Source organism: Pogona vitticeps, chromosome 1 (genome assembly GCF_051106095.1).
Source record: "Pogona vitticeps strain Pit_001003342236 chromosome 1, PviZW2.1, whole genome shotgun sequence".
In the NCBI taxonomy this organism is placed as follows: domain Eukaryota; kingdom Metazoa; phylum Chordata; class Lepidosauria; order Squamata; family Agamidae; genus Pogona; species Pogona vitticeps.
The window spans coordinates 53,870,125-53,888,370 of record NC_135783.1 but is presented as its reverse complement, the minus strand read 5'-3'; the positions used below and the strand labels follow the sequence as shown (position 1 = coordinate 53,888,370).

General features: G+C 41.3%; 1 protein-coding gene across 2 annotated transcripts in view; it reads left to right on the top strand.

Moving 5' to 3' along the window:
- Positions 1 to 18,246, top strand: part of KIF26B (kinesin family member 26B) — a 378,172-nt gene that overhangs the window by 150,090 nt on the left and 209,836 nt on the right. For both annotated transcript variants that reach the window (XM_078383091.1, XM_020788400.3), the window contains exon 4: positions 5,998 to 6,164. In XM_078383091.1, the coding sequence (XP_078239217.1) occupies positions 5,998 to 6,164 (167 nt within the window). The remainder of the gene's footprint in view (positions 1 to 5,997; positions 6,165 to 18,246) is intronic.

Here is an 18,246-nt window from a genome sequence, read left to right as displayed (position 1 = left end):
GTCTTATCTTAGAACTGCAGAGCTGGCAGAGACCCTATAGATTATTGAATCCAGCCCCTTGCCAAGGAGGCACAGTGTGGGAATCAAACTCCCAACCTCTGGCTCTACAGCCAGACACCTAAACCACTAAGCTCTCCAGCAGTTCCCTTAGGGGACTGATGGGCAGCATTTCTACCCAGAAAACCCATTCCAGGATCAGATGTGTTCTAGCAAAAGCTAATCTTATGCAAATAGGTGGGCTTAGAAACCACAGCTGTCATCCATTATTCCCACTCTCTTTCATCCATCCCCTTGGTTAGAATGCACAAGTAGAACCTTCATGTTTTCAGAAGATGCCAAGACAAGAGATAGGAATGAAACATCAGTAACTAGTAGCTCTAGTAGAAAGACTGGGGGCAGGGAGCTCACTTCCCACCATTCGATACTGTGGAGAAGATAACAGAACTCTCTCATCAACCATAACTGAATAGCACTTAGAGCCACCATATAAATACTGAAGTAATCTCCATAAAGAACTGGGAGGATCAGTGGAAAGTAGTAAATAATTTGGAGCGGGAGTGCACATGACTAGGCAAAAAAATAATGGCCAATAAATTACTGTAGCTTTGTTTTTAAGTTTCTAGACATCATTGTTATCAAGAAAACATTGACAGCTTGCTAATGCTGTATGTCCTACGAAATCTTTCCTAGGTGCACCCAAAGTGCTTAAAATTGCCACATGGGGGTGCTGTTCCCGTAGCTGTTCCAAGCCTCTTGCTGCACCCGCGCACTGCTTCCAGGGAAGAAAAGAGGTGCCAACATCATCCCAGAAAAAGCAGGATATGGCAGAAGAAATACAAATTAATTTCTTGGAAGAAAAAAAATCCCTCTCCATTACTTTTGTAGCTAACAGCATTACTGCTTTCTATTAGAACATGTTAATAACATTATATGAAGAAAACCCCAAGTATCATTTAATTTTCTGATAAGGAACTCCTTCCTTTATACTTCCAAAGTTCATAGATACTCCCCTGGGATCTTCAGAGAGACCCATTTTCAGTTGTCAAGCAAAAAAAAAAAGAAAAAAAAGAAAAAAAAAGGAGTGACGTTATGTGGTTCTTATACTTCATCAGCCTAGAGCAAGTGTGTGTGTGTTTAGTCGTTTAGTCGTGTCCGACTCTTCGTGACCCCATGGACCAGAGCACGCCAGGCCCTCCTGTCTTCTACTGCCTCCCGGAGTTGTGTCAGGTTCATGTTGGTTGCTTCGCAGACACTGTCCAGCCATCTCATCCTCGGTCGTCCCCTTCTCCTCCTGCCATCACACTTTCCCAACATCAGGGTCTTTTCCAGGGAGTCTTTTCTTCTCATTAGATGGCCAAAGTACTGGAGCCTCAGCTTCAGGATCTGTCCTTCCAGTGAGCACTCAGGGTTGATTTCCTTTAGAACTGATAGGTTTGCTCTCCTTGCAGTCCAGGGGATTCTCAAGAGCCTCCTCCAGCACCACAATTCAAAGGCATCAATTCTTCGGCGGTCTGCTTTCTTTATGGTCCAGCTCTCACTTCCATACATCACGACAGGAAAAACCATAGCTTTGACTATTCGGACTTTTGTTGGCAAGGTGATGTCTCTGCTTTTCAAGATGCTGTCAAGATTTGTCATCGCTTTCCTCCCAAGAAGAAGGCGCCTTTTAATTTCAGGGCTGCTGTCTCCATCTGCAGTGATCATGGAGCCCAGGAAGATAAAATTTGACACTGCCTCCATATCTTCCCCTTCTATTTCCCAGGAGGTGATGGGACCAGTGGCCATGATCTTAGTTTTTTTGATGTTGAGTTTCAGACCGTTTTTTGCACTCTCCTCTTTCACTCTCATTACAAGGTTCTTTAATTCCTCCTCACTTTCTGCCATCAGAGTGGTATCATCTGCATATCGGAGGTTGTTGATATTTCTTCCGGCAATCTTAATTCCGGCTTGGGTTTCTTCCAGTCCAGCCTTCCGCATGATGTATTCTGCATATAAGTTAAATAAGCTGGGGGACAATATACAGCCTTGCCGTACTCCTTTCCCAATTTTGAACCACTCAGTTGTTCCATGACCAGTTCTAACTGTTGCTTCCTGTCCCACATATAGGTTTCTCAGGAGACAGATAAAGTGGTCAGGCACTCCCATTTCTTTATGGATTGCTGCCTTGTCGTGGCGAAGGGGCTTGAGTAACTCAGAGAAACTATGGGCTATGCCGTGCAGGGACACCCAAGACGGACAGGACATAGTGGAGAGTTCCGACTAAACGCAATCCACCTGGAGTAGGAAGTGGCAAGCCACTCCAGTATCTTTGCCAAGAACGCCCCATGATCAGAAACAAAAGCCTAGAGCAAAGAACGGGACTTTGGGAGAAACATATGTGTTGATCGTGTGCTGTTAAATATTTTCTCAGTATAGCATGAAATACTACATTGTGTTGTGTTCTGTCTGTTGTAGCTGAGTTAGGCAATAATGTTCAATCAATTTTTTCTTCACTGTTGCTATTTTATCTCCTGTGATACAATAGGAACACAGGGATATCTTCTCTTGATTTAGTAGGAAACTTGGATATAGGAATGTACACTGTCTTGCAAAGTGAGTTGCAGAAATGTGGGGCTGTGCAGAACATACAACCCATGTCAGGTTCTTTATTATTTCACTATTAACTGTGCATGTTACATTTTTTTTCCTTTTGTATCCTGTTCCTTTTGGCATTCATAGCGGACACTTACCTGGCCTTTGTCATTCTGCCATGGGATAAAAACTGTCTAGTTATCACATGTGGACAGATAACAGAAAACATAGTACTTGTCACAAATATTGGGTCAATTTTAATATACTGAAGTATTCTTCTAAAAACTATTCTGATATCTTGGGATGAAATGACAAAACAAACTCTGAAACACTGTTGATCTGATAATGTGCATTGGGTAAGCTTGTAGAGCACAAATATGCCTTTTTGTTTTCTTCACCTGATCTTCTTGTTACAGTTTTAGAAATGCTATTATTGTTGTTGCTAATGTTATTAACCAGAACCCTGTTGGGTTATGCCATTGCACAACAGCCATTGTGCCATCAGAGTGAGCTCTTTTCTGGGTTTGGCGTTGTGCTCCTGGTCATCCCCTGACTGCTCAATCAGATGCATGACAGCCATCTGGGAAAATGGAGGAAGTGATTGTCATTGTCCATATGTCTAGAATTGAAAAGGATATTGGCCTTTATTAGTGAATTTTTCTCCCTTGGAATACTATTTGGAATAGATATTCAAGGCTGACATGGGAACATGTCATGTGACACTTCCATTTGCATGCTAGATTAGGTTTTCATAGTTCAATTTATTGGTCCTGGTTTGTTATTTATTTATTTATTTATTTATTTATTTATTTATTTATTTATTTATTTATTTATTTATTTATTTGATTTATACCCCGCCTATCTGGTCCAAACGGACCACTCTAGGCGGCTAACAACCGTAAAAATAATATAAAACAACGAAAACAGACAATTCTAAAAAAAAAAAAAGAAGGCACTACATTAAATCATATAATACACACACACAAAAAAAGGGGGGGGGTCAAGAGGAGTATGATGGAAAGGCCTGCCGGAACAACCATGTCTTCAATTGCTTCTTGAAGACACCCAGCGAGGGAGACCTGCGGATCACAGGAGGTAAGTTGTTCCAGAGGCGAGGAGCCACCGCCGAGAAGGCCCGATTTCTTGTCTTCTCCTTCCGGGCCTCCCTCGGCGTTAGGCTCCTCAACCTCACCTCCTGGCTCGCGCGGGTGACACGGGTAGATCTTGGTGGGAGAAGGCGTTCCGCCAAGTATTGAGGCCCTAAACCGTTTAGGGCTTTATACGTGAGCATCAACACTTTGAAGTCGATGCGGAAACGGATGGGCAGCCAATGCAAGGCGGCCAGAGTGTGTGAAATATGTTGGTATTTTTTCACACCGCTGATTAATCTGGCCGCCGCATTCTGCACCACCTGTAGTTTCCGCAGCAACCCCAAAGGTAGCCCCACGTAGAGCGCATTACAGTGGTCTAATCTGGAGATTACGAGCGCATGTACCAAGGTAGTGAGCGCCCCCACATCAAGGTAGGGTCGCAGCTGGGCTATCCGCCTAAGGTGAAAAAAGGCGGTACGGACCACTGACGCCACTTGGGACTCCATAGTGAGCGCCGGGTCCAGGTGGAGAGACTGTATCAATTTGTGATCTTTTGTGTAAACACTAATCCATTATTTGGTACCACTATCTTACTGGGATTATTTGAGGGGAGTGATGCTGCAGAAGGCCATGCCCTATCATTTCTTGGAATCTCTTCCTTCCTCACAAGAGGAAATTATTTTTATGCTCTGTAGTAGAATTGGCATGAAGATTAGACCTTTACAACCTCTGATCTTCCAAGCTGAAGATGGCACGCCAGCGACATATTATGTTTTCCTAGGTGCTTGATGCCTGTTTGTGGGGGAGAAAGAGAGGTTTAACAAGCCCACAGTCAGCTGTCAGCTGCCTACAGCTTCGGGTCATACATTGTGCAGGCTTGATGCAGATGTACATAAAACAGTACTGCACAGGAAGGTGAATGCAGCGCATGGTTGGAAATGATTAAGCTATGACAACCAGATGCTACCATTGTTTACCTGGAACTACAGTCCTCTGAAATCAAGGTTACTCTTCTTGAAGTAAATAGATCTAGAATAAAGGAAAGGACTAGCCTAAGAAATAAAAGTCATGGGAGGAACTGTAAATTGCATGAAAAGGAAGGCAACAGTGATAGACGTTTGCTCCTACAAGAAAGACCCAATAGGAAACAGACACTCTTTCCATATATAGATGGGGATGTCTTTCTTATCTATTAGTTCTCTGTTGCTAGAATTCTAGTTATCTGTAAAATGTTAGCTCTGCTGGCCATCAGATTGTATAAACCAAGGAGAGAAGGCTGAACTTTTCACCTGACAGGTGCAACAGAATTCTCAAAGGGACACAAAACTTGACTTTAAAAAACACACAATTTCTTGATCTACTGATCCAAATATAAGGAATGAATCAACCAAGAGTGAAATGCTACCAACTATGTATCACTTTTGATATGCAATGTGTATTCTTGTAGCCTTCCTTATGAAATACACACCAGTTATTATCTAGAGTAAATATACCACTGCAGACAGTGGTCCTTCTTAGAGGAAAAAGGGTGGAAGGGCAGAGAAAGTTGTAGATACAACAGATGCTAATGATGTCATTTGAGACGTACAAGAAAAATTTATATCACTAACCACATTTTCAGACAATGGCTGAAACCCAATAGTAAGTTGCAACTAGAATAGGCCCATTAAATCAGTAAAGGGTTTGGTGAGTAAGCTCTTCTGTAAATTCAGTTGATTCAGTGACCTATTCTAACTGTGACTTACTACTGGAATTCAGCCAATGAATGTGTGCTGTCCTTTACATTCTATGCTTACATCGATATTTATTATTCCATACGAAATCATAGCTAACAGTCTATGAAATATAGATTAAGTTATTGCATTACTCCTAATCACCTATCTTTGAAGTTCAGAAGACATTAATATGCCTACTATTCTTCCTGGTCACCAGGTTGACTTGTGTGAAAAACAGCTAGATTGTATAGCAGTTACAACATTTGTGAAGATTTCCTGTTATTAAACAGGCTTTGACTAATGTCTTCATGTTCCTCACGGTGTTGAAGTGGAGCAATGATAATGCTTTACACTTTCTCCTTCAGACATAAGAAGCAGCAAAGCCATAATGGAAACCTAGAATGTCAGGGGTTATTTTAGCCCATTGCTTTTAATGAAAATGAGGTGAAGTCCTAGCCGAAATGCTTCTGAATGGCTTTGTACAGGCAAGAAATGCATCTAAAAGGTCACAGTAGTGCTGAATGTGATACTTTTCTCTCCACCTCTTCCGATATACATTGTGATGAGGTAAAGTTCCACTCAACAAGCTTTCCCCATCTTTTCGATTTTTTAAATCTCAGATTTCCCAGTTGATGACCGAGACTGGCCGAGAGGGATTAACTGAAGCTGTATTGAACCGCTACAATGCAGACAAGCCTTCTATGTATAGCTTTCCTGCCTCCCAAAGCACCTGTGTGGCCACTGATACATCAACAGGAACCTCAGTAGCAGCGTCTTTTTTTGCCAGGTAAGTCTGAAAGTGTGGCTTTTCTCTGTACATCTTGGCTTACCATCAACAAGCATTTTGGTGGCAGCACATTTAGATCTCAAGTTAAAAAGTCTGAAAGGATCACTGGAGGGATTGGATAATGGAATCAATGCTACATTGTAAAGATTTATGTGAAATAATTGTCTAGATTTGGTGCAATAGAAAAATTTTTATGTTCTTGGTTCCTCCATCATCAGCTCATTTAAATGGGCAACAAAAGGTAAACATTTTATATTCAGATTATTTTTTTTAATCACCTCGAATCTCCACAAAACCTGCAAAATGGAATTTTCCTCGTATAAGGACAATAACATAATTTTAGTACATGTGCTTTTTTGGGAAAGAGGTTATGATAAATTATAAATGATCCTGCAGCTGTATGTAGGGAATCATTATTTTTAATGATTCTTCCTCCCCTACCACCCAGAGAACTAGCTCAGGAAGCTAGCAGAATATTGAATGGACTAAAATCTTTCTCTCTGGTGGATGTGGATGTTTTGCACCAAGTTTATTGTGTGGGAAATTTTCTTCGTCTATCACATATAGTGGTATGATCCACCCTATTTTGCTGCATGTATGGGTAATGTGTCATCTCATTCTACTAAATGTGGCCTCTCATGCCAAGCTTACATATGTATGGTTGCCATTGTGACTCTTGCTTAAGGAATGTGGTAGATGTTCATGTGTTTCTTTCCATTCTGGATTAACTGTAATGGAAAGCAGCATATAGCAGAGACCTGCAACTTGTCGTTGGGTGCTCTAGGGCACCCAAATGTGGACCAGTTGGACCAGTTGGGGGGCGGGATCTGTGCGCTGGGGGTGGGACATGCTTGTGTGCATGCATGGAGGGGAGGGGTGCAATCATTCACATATGCGAGGGCGGGGTGCACTTATAGAGGGGAGGGGCATGCTTGCGGAGGGGAGGGGGTGATCACGTGCATGTGTGGAGGGGAGGGGCATGCTCACAGAGGTGAGGGGCAACAGTGCGTGCAGGTGGCAGGCCATGTGTGCACGTGGGGTACATGGGGGGAGTGCATGCGAGAGGGTGTGAGATCTGTTTCCATAGCCTGGTCCTGTTATGGCCATGGACCGGCACCGAACTGCGGACCAGGGATCGGGGGCCCCTGCTATAGGCTACACTCTACACCATCTTCTTTCAGAGTTCCACACATTTCAGAATAAGATGACTGGTTAGTATGGCCAGCCCAATACATTTTCCTGCCTGAAGCAAATACTGTATGGTAAGAAGAGGATGTACATTCAAAAAACCCCCAAACTGCTTGTTAAATATACCATTTCCTCCACATCATCTGAGGTGGGAGGACAGTTTAGAGGCCCTGAACAGGCCCTGTGGTAAATGCAGTTCTGTAATTCTTGTGTAGGGATCATTCAGTCTCAAGAGACTATGGTAACATGCTCTGAATAGAGGTCTTGGAACAGCATCTAGTGTGGTTGAGAAGGCCAATTCGAGAGTGACAGTCTCTTCCACACTAAAAATACAATCTGTCCCTTGTCCAGCTCCCTGATTTTGCTGCTTTCGTGACTGTCTCTTTGCCTTGGCCTGCTGAACAAGGGTCTCTTCAAATTGGGAGAGGCCATGATGCACCGCCTGCCTCCAGGCTGAACACTCAGATGTCAAAGTTTCCCATCTGTTGAGGTCCATTCCTTGTATCACAGCTGTGGTCTCCCTCTGGGGCAATTTCCCTGCACTAATTCTCCATACAGGAGATCTTTTGGAATCTGACTGTCAGCCATTCTCGCGACATACAAGCCAACGTAGATGTTGCTATGTCAGTAATCTATACATGCTAAAAATTCCAGCTTGTTCCAGGACTACAGTATTTGGAACTTTGTCCTGCCAGGTGATGCCAAACATGCATTGGAGACAATGCATATGGAACGTGTTCAGCTTCCTTTCCTGCTGTGCACAAAGGGTCCAGGACTCACTGCAGTAGAAGAGTGTGTTCAGGACACAGGCTCTATAGACCTGGATCTTGGTGTATCCCGTCAAGCTTCTTATTAAAGCCATACTCGCTTTGTAAGTCCAGAGAGCATGGTAGCTGCTTTGCCAATGCGTTTATCCAGCTTGACATCTAGGGAGAGAGTGTCCGAGATCGTTGAGCCAAGGTACATGAAATCATGAACAACCTCCAGTTCTTGTGTAGAGATGGTAATATGGGAGTTACTGAGATATTCATCAGGAACCATTGTAGGGACACTGTTGTGATCAGCCCTTAGTATCTACTGTCAAGCGTTGTTAACTTCTCTCTTCCTAATGACAGGGATGACATTGTTGCTTACTTGTCAAAGTGATCCCATCTAATGTTCAGAGAAACAGAAATATATAAATAATATATGCTCAATAATAGACAGAGACCTTGCCCTTAAACTATTCACATTTACGGGCAAAGTCAATATCTTGACCGATAAGGCAAATGGAGACACCTTACTGCCTGATTCCTTCCATCCATTTTTTGGGTTGCCACGAAAGACATTTGTGTGTCACCAGGTAGAGATAAAACTACATCCAGAACTGCACAGCAGGGCCAAAGATGTGGCTGCTGCCAAGATGTGTGCTCTTTATCTTCTGTGTGCTGTAATATTTAACATTGCAAAATGAGTGACGTGGTGTCATCAGATTGCATGTTTCCGTTCTTCCCTCCACTTCATTGGACACTGATGTACACGTTGATTGTATTACTAATAATTACTAAGGAAGAAGAAGAAAAGATACAGGGCTGCTGTTTGGGGTGGCAAACAGGCACTGGCCAATATGCAGTTTTAGTCTTTGGTAAAAGAGCTGGAAATACCTTGAAACAAAATCCAAGAGATGGTTGATCCACAGAAGCATCAAGTAATCTGAAATTTGCATTCAGTGAATAGTAGTGAAGGACTGAGGTTGCTCAGCTTGGCTTAAGTTAAATGAAGACTTGCAGGAAGAACGGGAGGGAGGGAGGTGTAGTGTGCCTATAAACTCATAGAGGGACTGAACAATAGGAGGAATAAGGTGTCTGAGGTAAGTTAAGGCAAAAGCAAGTAACTGGCTTGGTTTCTTACATCCCATGGCAGAGCTGTGGAATGGCTTCTTAAAGGAGATGACATTAACAAATATGGCTTTGGGCGTACTTGACTTAGTTTTCTTAAATCTTATCGCAACATATTTGAAATGTGGGGGCTGGAATTTTCTGGTATTTGCAGAAAATTCTGTAGTTTAATATAACAGTAATATTCAAACTTTGGCTATCCAGACATTTTGGATTGGAACACACAAACCTTGAGTCCTTGACCATGGCCATGTTGGCCCTTAGAACTGAAGTCCAAATATGTGGAGGATGAAAGGTTGCGTACCCTTTCTTCATCACACACCTGATCTTTCTTATTCAGTTCAGTATATTATGTTAACAAGGGCTGGAAAAAAGTGAGTTTTGTCAGTCTTGAAGTAGTTTAAAAGATGTCCCTCTTCAAGTTTCCCCTCTGTAAAAATGCTATGCTTGATTTTTGTGATTATTTTAAAGTTGGACCTCTGGCATTTGTAAATGGCTTTAATTTTATTTACAGTGGTAGATATTATGTTTCCAAAATGAAAGCAAGAAGGAAACTGAATTACCCCAAATTAGAGACATCTGTTGAAAATGAAAGTCTGCTTGCAAAATTCACTCTTTTCTTGGAAAAAGTATTATGGAAATAGTCAGGGTGGATTTGATTTAAATCTTGATTTAAATCACTAGTTAGTAAAACTCAATTTAAACCATTCTTTTCTACATAAAAGCTCATTTCTGCTGGTTGCTATAATCTTAATATTTGCAACAGATGGAGGTTTCTTTTTTTAGAATAATAACTTTTCAGGTTAGTTGTACAGTAAGAAAATTAATAATTGTTTAGTTATTTACCATTTGAAATAATTGTGAAATATCTGCAGTTCAACATGTAAATCATTCATACTGGGATAGCTTTTATGCTATATGTATTCTCGAAGGCTTTCACAGCCGGGATATGATGGTTGTTGTGAGTTTTTTTGGCTCTTTGGCCATGTTCTGAAGGTTGTTCTTCCTGATATTTTGCCAGTCTCTGTGGCCGGCATCTTCAGAGGACTGGAGTAGGAATTCTGTCCATGCTCTGTTGCTATTTGTTGGATAGTTGAGTATTTATAGCTGTGGGAACAGCTTTTGTCCTTTTCAGGAGATAGGGTGATGATGGTGATCAGCGTATTTTTGTTGTGGATGTATTGTTGTGATAAGGGGGGAAAGTTTATCTGTCGCTGTAATTGATGGGTGTCTTTAGCTGGTCTTTTTTGTGCAATGATCCCTGGTCCTTGTGGCTGGGTAGAGTTCGTTGACCTTTTGCAGGCTGTATTTTTCAGTGCTGGGAGCCAGACCTTGTTAAGTTTTAGACTTTCTTTTTTGTTGTTGAAGCTCTTCTTCTGATTATAGATTTCAGTGGCTTCCCTGTGCACAAAAAAGACCAGCTAAAGACACCCATTAATCACAGCGGCAGATAATCTCTCCCCCCTTATCACAATAATACATCCACAACAAAAGCACTCTGATCACCTTCATCACCCTATCTCCTGAAAAGGATAAAAGCTGTTCCCACAGCTATAAATACCCAACTATCCAACAAACTGCACCAGAGCATGGGCAGAGTTCCTACTCTAGTCCTCTGAAGATGCCAGCCACAGAGACTGGTGAAACATCAGGAAGAACAACCTTCAGAGCATGGCCAAAGAGTCCAAAAAACCCATAACAACAATTTCCTGCTATACTTTATTCAAAGGAGAAAAATTATCATTAGCAATAACAATAACTACTTAATTTTTTTAAAAATGGTAACTAAATCAGTAACCTTATATAAAGCATATGTATTCGTGCATTTGCTTAAGCATCCATTTGCAGGGAACTAATAGGATTGAGGTCTTTTTGTCAAATAAATAAAAACACTTTTGCTATTAAGACAAGGCATGGTATCTCTGGAGACACAAATTGACATTTTTGAGAACTACATGGCCAAGCATCTGAGATTATATCTATTAGCAAGAATATTTGCCCAAAATAGTCTTATAGCAGAAAACTTATCCCAATATGAATGATTTACCTGCTGAACTTATATACTCATGCATATAAGCCTTCTAATCCTCAATGGCAAGTGGGAACATTCTGCATTGGCAGAAGTGACTAGAAATGACTTCCTTTTTTTTTCTGCTTAGATGCTGCATTTTGTGTGGTATATATGAGGCCAAGAAAATAGAAATAGAATTCTGTATTAAATGACTACTTAAGTACAACATGATTGGAAAGACTTTCAGCCTATTGTTATAATGATCCTAGCACTCAGATGTTTCACCCAAACACCTGGTGTTGTTACAAAAGAATGCTTTGTTTGAGCATGCCATCCGCAGTTTGTTTAGAGTTCCAGTTCCTTAAACAATGGCAAATCTGAATGTAATTCATGGATTAAGAGTCAAATTGGTGTGTTACAGATGGATTGCAGTCCCCATATTTCCTTACTATTAGCTATGCTGACTCAGGCTGATGGGCATTGGTGTTCAAAACATCTAGAGAGCACAGGTTGCCTACCCTGCCTTAAACATGTACCTAATCATGTTCAGCAACGATGGAAAATTTATCCCTCAACAAAAACTGAAAATTTTAATCAGTAGTACACCCATTCTTAGATAAGATGCCACTATTGAAATAGGGCAGTAGCCATTTAAGTCTGTCTCACCAGGAGACAGGTGGTGCTTCCTATGACGAATACAATTGAATATTTCCACCAATGTAAGTGCATTGTAGTAACTTGGAAGGGTGAATTTGTGAGTTCCTGATTTAATTCCTTGTGACTCAACATGTTACTAGGAATTCACTTAGAGGCTCGTTAAGTAGTAGCGATTTAACACTGTTAATGTTCAATTGTATTCTGGCCTAGAAGGTGTTAGTCCTCAATGTGCTTTCCTATGAGGTGCTACACAAAGCTTTCTCCCAGGAAATACATTCCAGCTTTTCTGCCAGAAGTTAATCCTACCCCAGGGCAGTGGTTAGAAAACCATATTTTTTACCCCATAATTAGCAATCTATATTGACCACTTGGGCAGAACGTGCAAATAGGGACTTCAAGTTTCAAAAGCTGACAGGATTGAGAAGTAGAACTGTAGTGTCAGTGAATAACATCCATAGTAAAAAGTTTTCCAAAAAGGAAAAACTCGTTTGTACAATTTATTATATAGGGGAGATAATATAGAAACCTGCCATTTACCATAACAGCGTGGTGGCTAGAGCTATATAACATATCAGTCTACATTTGCATATTTAAAGGTTGGCACAAGATTCATAAATAGTTTTTACATTTTGGTCTCTTGATCGGACAAAAATATTGATAAACTGGTATATTCACATTAAGAAATACAAGCCACGTTCTGTGTCTTGTTACTAAATAATCAAAGACTCGAACATTCATAGCTCCAATGTAAAAATTCTCAACAGTAGAGTTATACACGTGTAATTTTTAAACCACAAGTCATTGATTTGATAACTGTCTTACTGTTATGACAATTACTGAATAAGACAGTTGTTAAAATACAGCTGTAGTGTCTTTTTAGATTCCAGCCAAGATTTACCATGTCTGCTGAGTTCTGTTAACAAGCCTGCTAAAAGAACTAGTCTTTGCTAAAGAGAGCAATTCATTCAGTCAACATTCTCCCTGCAATTAGTGGGTAAAAAACTGATGGCCACGTGGAGCTGTAAAGAAACCTCTGTTTAACATCAAGGCAAGGGAGCCTATGTCTGGTCACTCTCAGTTTGGTGTGGTTGTATACCTCTGTCCAGCTTGGTTTTATTTTAATAACAAGACCACAGTATGCTGGGCAGTGAGAGGGAATAGTGAAATGTCCCTGTTTTCTGAACAGATAGATGGATTTGCAGCATATTAACAATACTTCATTGTACCTTTGCTTTGAGCTGGCTCTTTCATAAAGCAAAACACTGGGCTTTGAATCCAGTCAAACTGTTCACCTGGTGATGCTGCGTCCCTGAGCAAAGTTTATAGATAAAAAAACCCTAATGTATTAGAATGTACATCCTTATAAGGAGTATGCCTCAGCCATTCTCAACCTTTTTTTGGCCATGGCCATAAACCGAGTATGAAAAGAAAATAGGCTGAATGAGGACTGTATAAGTCATATGGTGTATAATGAGCTTTATAAGGTTGTGTGTGAATAATTGTCACTCTTTCACATAATTGTTGTGAACGTCAAATAAACTAACCATTTCCCTAGTTCCTAAGATAAAGGATGGGTTACAAATGGAAGGGACCATGACAGCAGCTGGACATTTACCTTGAGCAGCATCCTGTGTGAGACTTCCTTTTTTTAATTTAACAGAAGCTGAAGTGTCTGTTATTTAAATTGCCATGCACCCCTAAACCCTTCTGTCAGCCCCAAAGTTACCTTCCAGCAGAAAGGAAAATCTGGAGCTGCCGATTTACAGAACTGCAATATAAGACTTTGGCATCCATGTGTGGATTGTTGGATGGCTTGAGGAAAGGTGAAATCAGAATTGACAAAGCTGCTCTAACATAAATCATAGGAATGTGAGTGCCAGGGCCTCTACTAAGATTTGCTTTGTTCACCTGTGTGGAGAGAACTAAGTGATAAGATAACCCTGCCTGAGTCAATAGATTAAGCAATTCCCTGTCCTCCCTTTGTGTGGAAATGCAGAATCAGCAAGAACAAAAAGCATCTGGGTTCCAGAGAGCTTTAGGACAGTTGTTTTTTTTCCATAGCAAGTTTAAGCACAAGGATTAGTGATCTACTTACATAGGAAGTTCATTTTGAAAAGTTCATCCATGTGTTCGACCATAGCGCTTGGCTGCTAATGTATTAATGGCTTCCACTTTAATCTATTCTTTTTCTAAAATTTAATTTAACTAAAGCAGATTTTCTTCTTTCCCCCCTTTTGCTCTGTACCATGTGATCAGTGTTACCATTAGTTATCCCTTGCTGGACTTTCTCTTTCTTCCTCTTCTAGTGCTGGACATTTGGGTTTGGGTTTGTTTTTTTAAAGAAAACTCCCTGGTCCATTTTATCCCATAATGTCTTCAATTTCTAAAGTCTTTATAATCCTTTTAAGATACCCTCTTTAGTTTTTTGTTGATAATAGTATATAGCTGCTTTTTAAGGTTGTTCTTTGCTTTTATCTCAGGCAGCATTGTTCTGAATCTTTACTTCTCTAGTCTCATGCATTTCTTAACTTCGTCCTCATCCTCTTTGATGATCCTTTCTTTCCTCCTCTAAGCGTGGGCTCACTTAATGCTTCAATAAACCTGCTTTTAATCCTTGTGATTTTTAAAAATATTGGTTAAAAGGTAAAGGTTCCCCTTGACAATTTTTGTCCAGTCGTGTTCGACTCTAGGGGGCGGTGCTCATCCCCGTTTCCAAGCCATAGAGCCAGCGTTTTGTCCGAAGACAATCTTCCGTGGTCACATGGCCAGTGCAACTTAGACACGGAACACTGTTACCTTCCCACCGAGGTGGTCCCTTTTGATCTGCTTGCATTTGCATGCTTTCGAACCGCTAGGTTGGCGGGAGCTGGGACAAGCGACGGGTGCTCACTCCATCGTGTGGATTCGATCTTATGACTGCTTGGTCTTCTGACCCTGCAGCACAAGCTTCTGCGGTTTAGCCCGCAGCTCCACCACGTACCTAAAAAAAAAATATTGGTGGCACATGACAATTTATATTTAATTTGACTTCACCTAAGTGACTAGTGAGATTCATGTCCAGAAATGTGCCAGTTTCAGCCTTTACGGTGTTCAAGGTTACTGATCAAACATAACAAAGATTGCTGCTGGGAAGAGACAAGCCAGAATTTTTGGGAAACCCTGGTTGTAAAAATTAGACACCTGTCCTAACACTTTGTGCTCACGAGAAACAAGAGCCTTACCAAAGTGAAATAGGCACATGTAATCACCAGCTGAGTTGCATGCCACAGTGGTGATTTATCATCCAATCTAGCTATCTACTGGAGAAGAAGCAGGAGTTGCAAGCACTTCTTCCATTTGAGGCACAAGGGCATCAGTGCTACTGCCATCATTGGTTCCTACCCATCACTACACAGCCAAGCCTTCTATGAAGACTTGCTATGGCTTCAAAAGGCACAAGGGATTTTTCAAGATATATCTCCTGCACTGCATAGCTCTTGGCACTAATGAGAGCAGGATATGAATGAATGAATGAATGAATGAATGAATGAATGAATGAATGAATGAATGAATGAATGAATGAATGAATGAATGAATGAATGAATAAGCTTTGCCTGAAGGCCAGGGATCTGAGCTGTTTAGGAAGCTGCATCAGTTACTTTCTTGTGCCAGTGTAACTCTCCAGATAACTGACGGCCCTCTGTTTCTGAAAGTCTGCCTTCTCACCCACTCAGGGGGTTTGCTGCTCTGGTGACCCTTGCTGCCCACTTGCTGGCATAGCACTCTGCTGATGTGGCAGTACTTGATGGTAAGCAGGCACATGGTTTATTGCCATTCCTACTGTGCCATCTCATGGGAAAGCTACTTTTGTGGAAGAAAGGGCCTGCTTTTTGCCTAACTTTGTGATCAGACACATGGCACATAGTTTGTCATCAGCTACTCAGGTAGACTTAAGCCTGAGTATATTCTTTCCCAGTATAATGCAGTAGATAGAGTGGCAGACTAGGCCATGGATACTCTCTTAAATGTGTCACTTACCTTGAAAGCCCTATTAAGGTCACTCTAAGTTGATTCCATCTTGATGGCTCTGAACACTCACACCAGTAGTCACTGAAGGACATTTTGAAGCATTCATATCCAGGCCAGATTTCAGAAAATTTTTGGGAGAGGGAACTCTTCCTTGTTCCATTTTAATTGAGTCAAACTATCATATGGCTCTAATGTTGGCAGGGTTCAGTAGATTCCAGTGGAAATACGGATGTCAGTTGCCACAACTTTGTTTCAGAGGGCTAGTTCTTTCTTCATTAGTTCTGGTTGTTCTACCAAATCTGTGGCTGAGATTTATTTGTCAGTATCTTAGACCTCATGTTAGTCCTCTGTTTTATCAGGATTTGCATACAAGGGCATACACATCAAATTTAGAGATGACACCAAATTTTGAGAGAGCACCAATATATATATTTTTTGGGGGGGAGAAATGGGGGCCAAAAATGACATGAACAGTTTGTCAAAGTAGGTCAAAACAGACTTCAAGAGGGAAAACCATGAAGTCTTACATTAAGGCAGGAAAAAAAAATCAAAAACACATGTAGGATGGCAGAAATCTGGCTTGTCAATGAAAAGGATCCAGAGGTATTAAACATAATTTAACAGAGTAGTGTGGTGAGGAGATGGGGGAAACAGGTTTAGGCTGCAGTAATGCGATAACTTGATCTAGTGACCAGATCAAGCGAAGTAATAGTACTGCTCTGTTGTGCTTTGATCAAACACACCTGGAACATTGTATAAAAATCTGGGAAGTTTAAGAAGAGTACTGATGAAATTGGAATGCGTATAGAGGAGATTAATGAAGATAGTTGAAGGGTCTGGACCAAAGACTTAGAAGAAGAGACTGAAGGTGTATTTGGAGAAGCAAAGGCTGATATGAAGAGACATGATAAGACATACCCTTCCCAGTATCATCACACAAAAGATGAGCAAGTGAGCAAGCCTGTTTTCTCTGGGTCCAGAGTGTAGGATCTGTACCAATAGATTCAAATGGCAGAAAAAGAGATGAAATATTAGGAAGAATCTGGTTGGGGAATGAATGGGCTACTTCAGGAGAGGGCAGATTCTCCTTTCCTGGAGGTTTTGAAACAAGAGCTAGATAGCTATGTGTCACGGATGCGTTTGCTGTGAATTTCTGGCATCAACAAGAGGCTGGATCCTTGGAATCCCTCCCAGCACTCCTGTTCTATAATTCTAAGAAGTTCAGGTCAAACACTTTGCCTTCACAAGCTTCAGCAGTGAATGCTGATAATGGTTTGCATGGAGTGCTTCCTCGTTGCCCTTTGATTTGCAGACAGCTGATTAAGTGCAACTGCATGGCTGGAGAAATACAAAGATGACATTGGAGTATGAAAAATTATTGCATGCTGCCAAGTTATATAGCTTTCTTTGCTGTTCTTCTTCTTGCTGGCAGAGAACCAGATGTAGAAACTTGCCAGCACACTCACACGCTTTCATTTATCCAACTGTATCTGCCCAGCCTCACCCACACCCAGCTGTGTTGGAATGGCATATACTGTACAGTGAAGCAACATGGAATATTGTAGATGAGATCAAATTCTATTTATATATTATGGTTGAAGCTTTGAAGCCTGGTGGGTGGTTTGGCTCGGGCAGTTCTACATTCAGGCTTGTTCTGCCCTGTATTGGGCGCTTTGAGTTTGTGTTAAGTTTTATCTTGTCTAATACTTGATGATTTTTAGAGTTGAAAAAGTTACTGTGACTGTGACTGTGATTCCCAGAGCACAGCAATCATGAATGGCTGTTGGACATGTCAGTTGCTGTGTTCTGCGGGTTGTGCTCCACTCAGAAGACTACCAGAAGATTAGATTCTTGGTGGGTATCCTTGCTAGCAAGGTTATGCTCAAAATCCTACAAGGTAGGCTTCAGCAGTATGTGGACCGAGAACTCCCAGAATTACAAGCTGGATTCCGAAGGGGCAGAGGAACTAGAGACCAAATTGCTAATATGCGCTGGATTATGGAAAAAGCCAGGGAGTTCCAGAAAAATATCTACTTCTGCTTCATTGACTATGCAAAAGCCTTTGACTGTGTGGACCACAACAAACTATGGCAAGTCCTTAAAGAAATGGGAGTGCCTGACCACCTTATCTATCTCCTGAGAAACCTATATGTGGGACAGGAAGCAACAGTTAGAACTGGATATGGAACAACTGATTGGTTCAACATTGGGAAAGGAGTACGACAAGGCTGTATATTGTCCCCCCCCGGCTTATTTAACTTATATGCAGAATACATCACGTGGAAGGCTGGACTGGAGGAATCCCAAGCCGGAATCAAGATTGCCGGAAGAAATATCAACA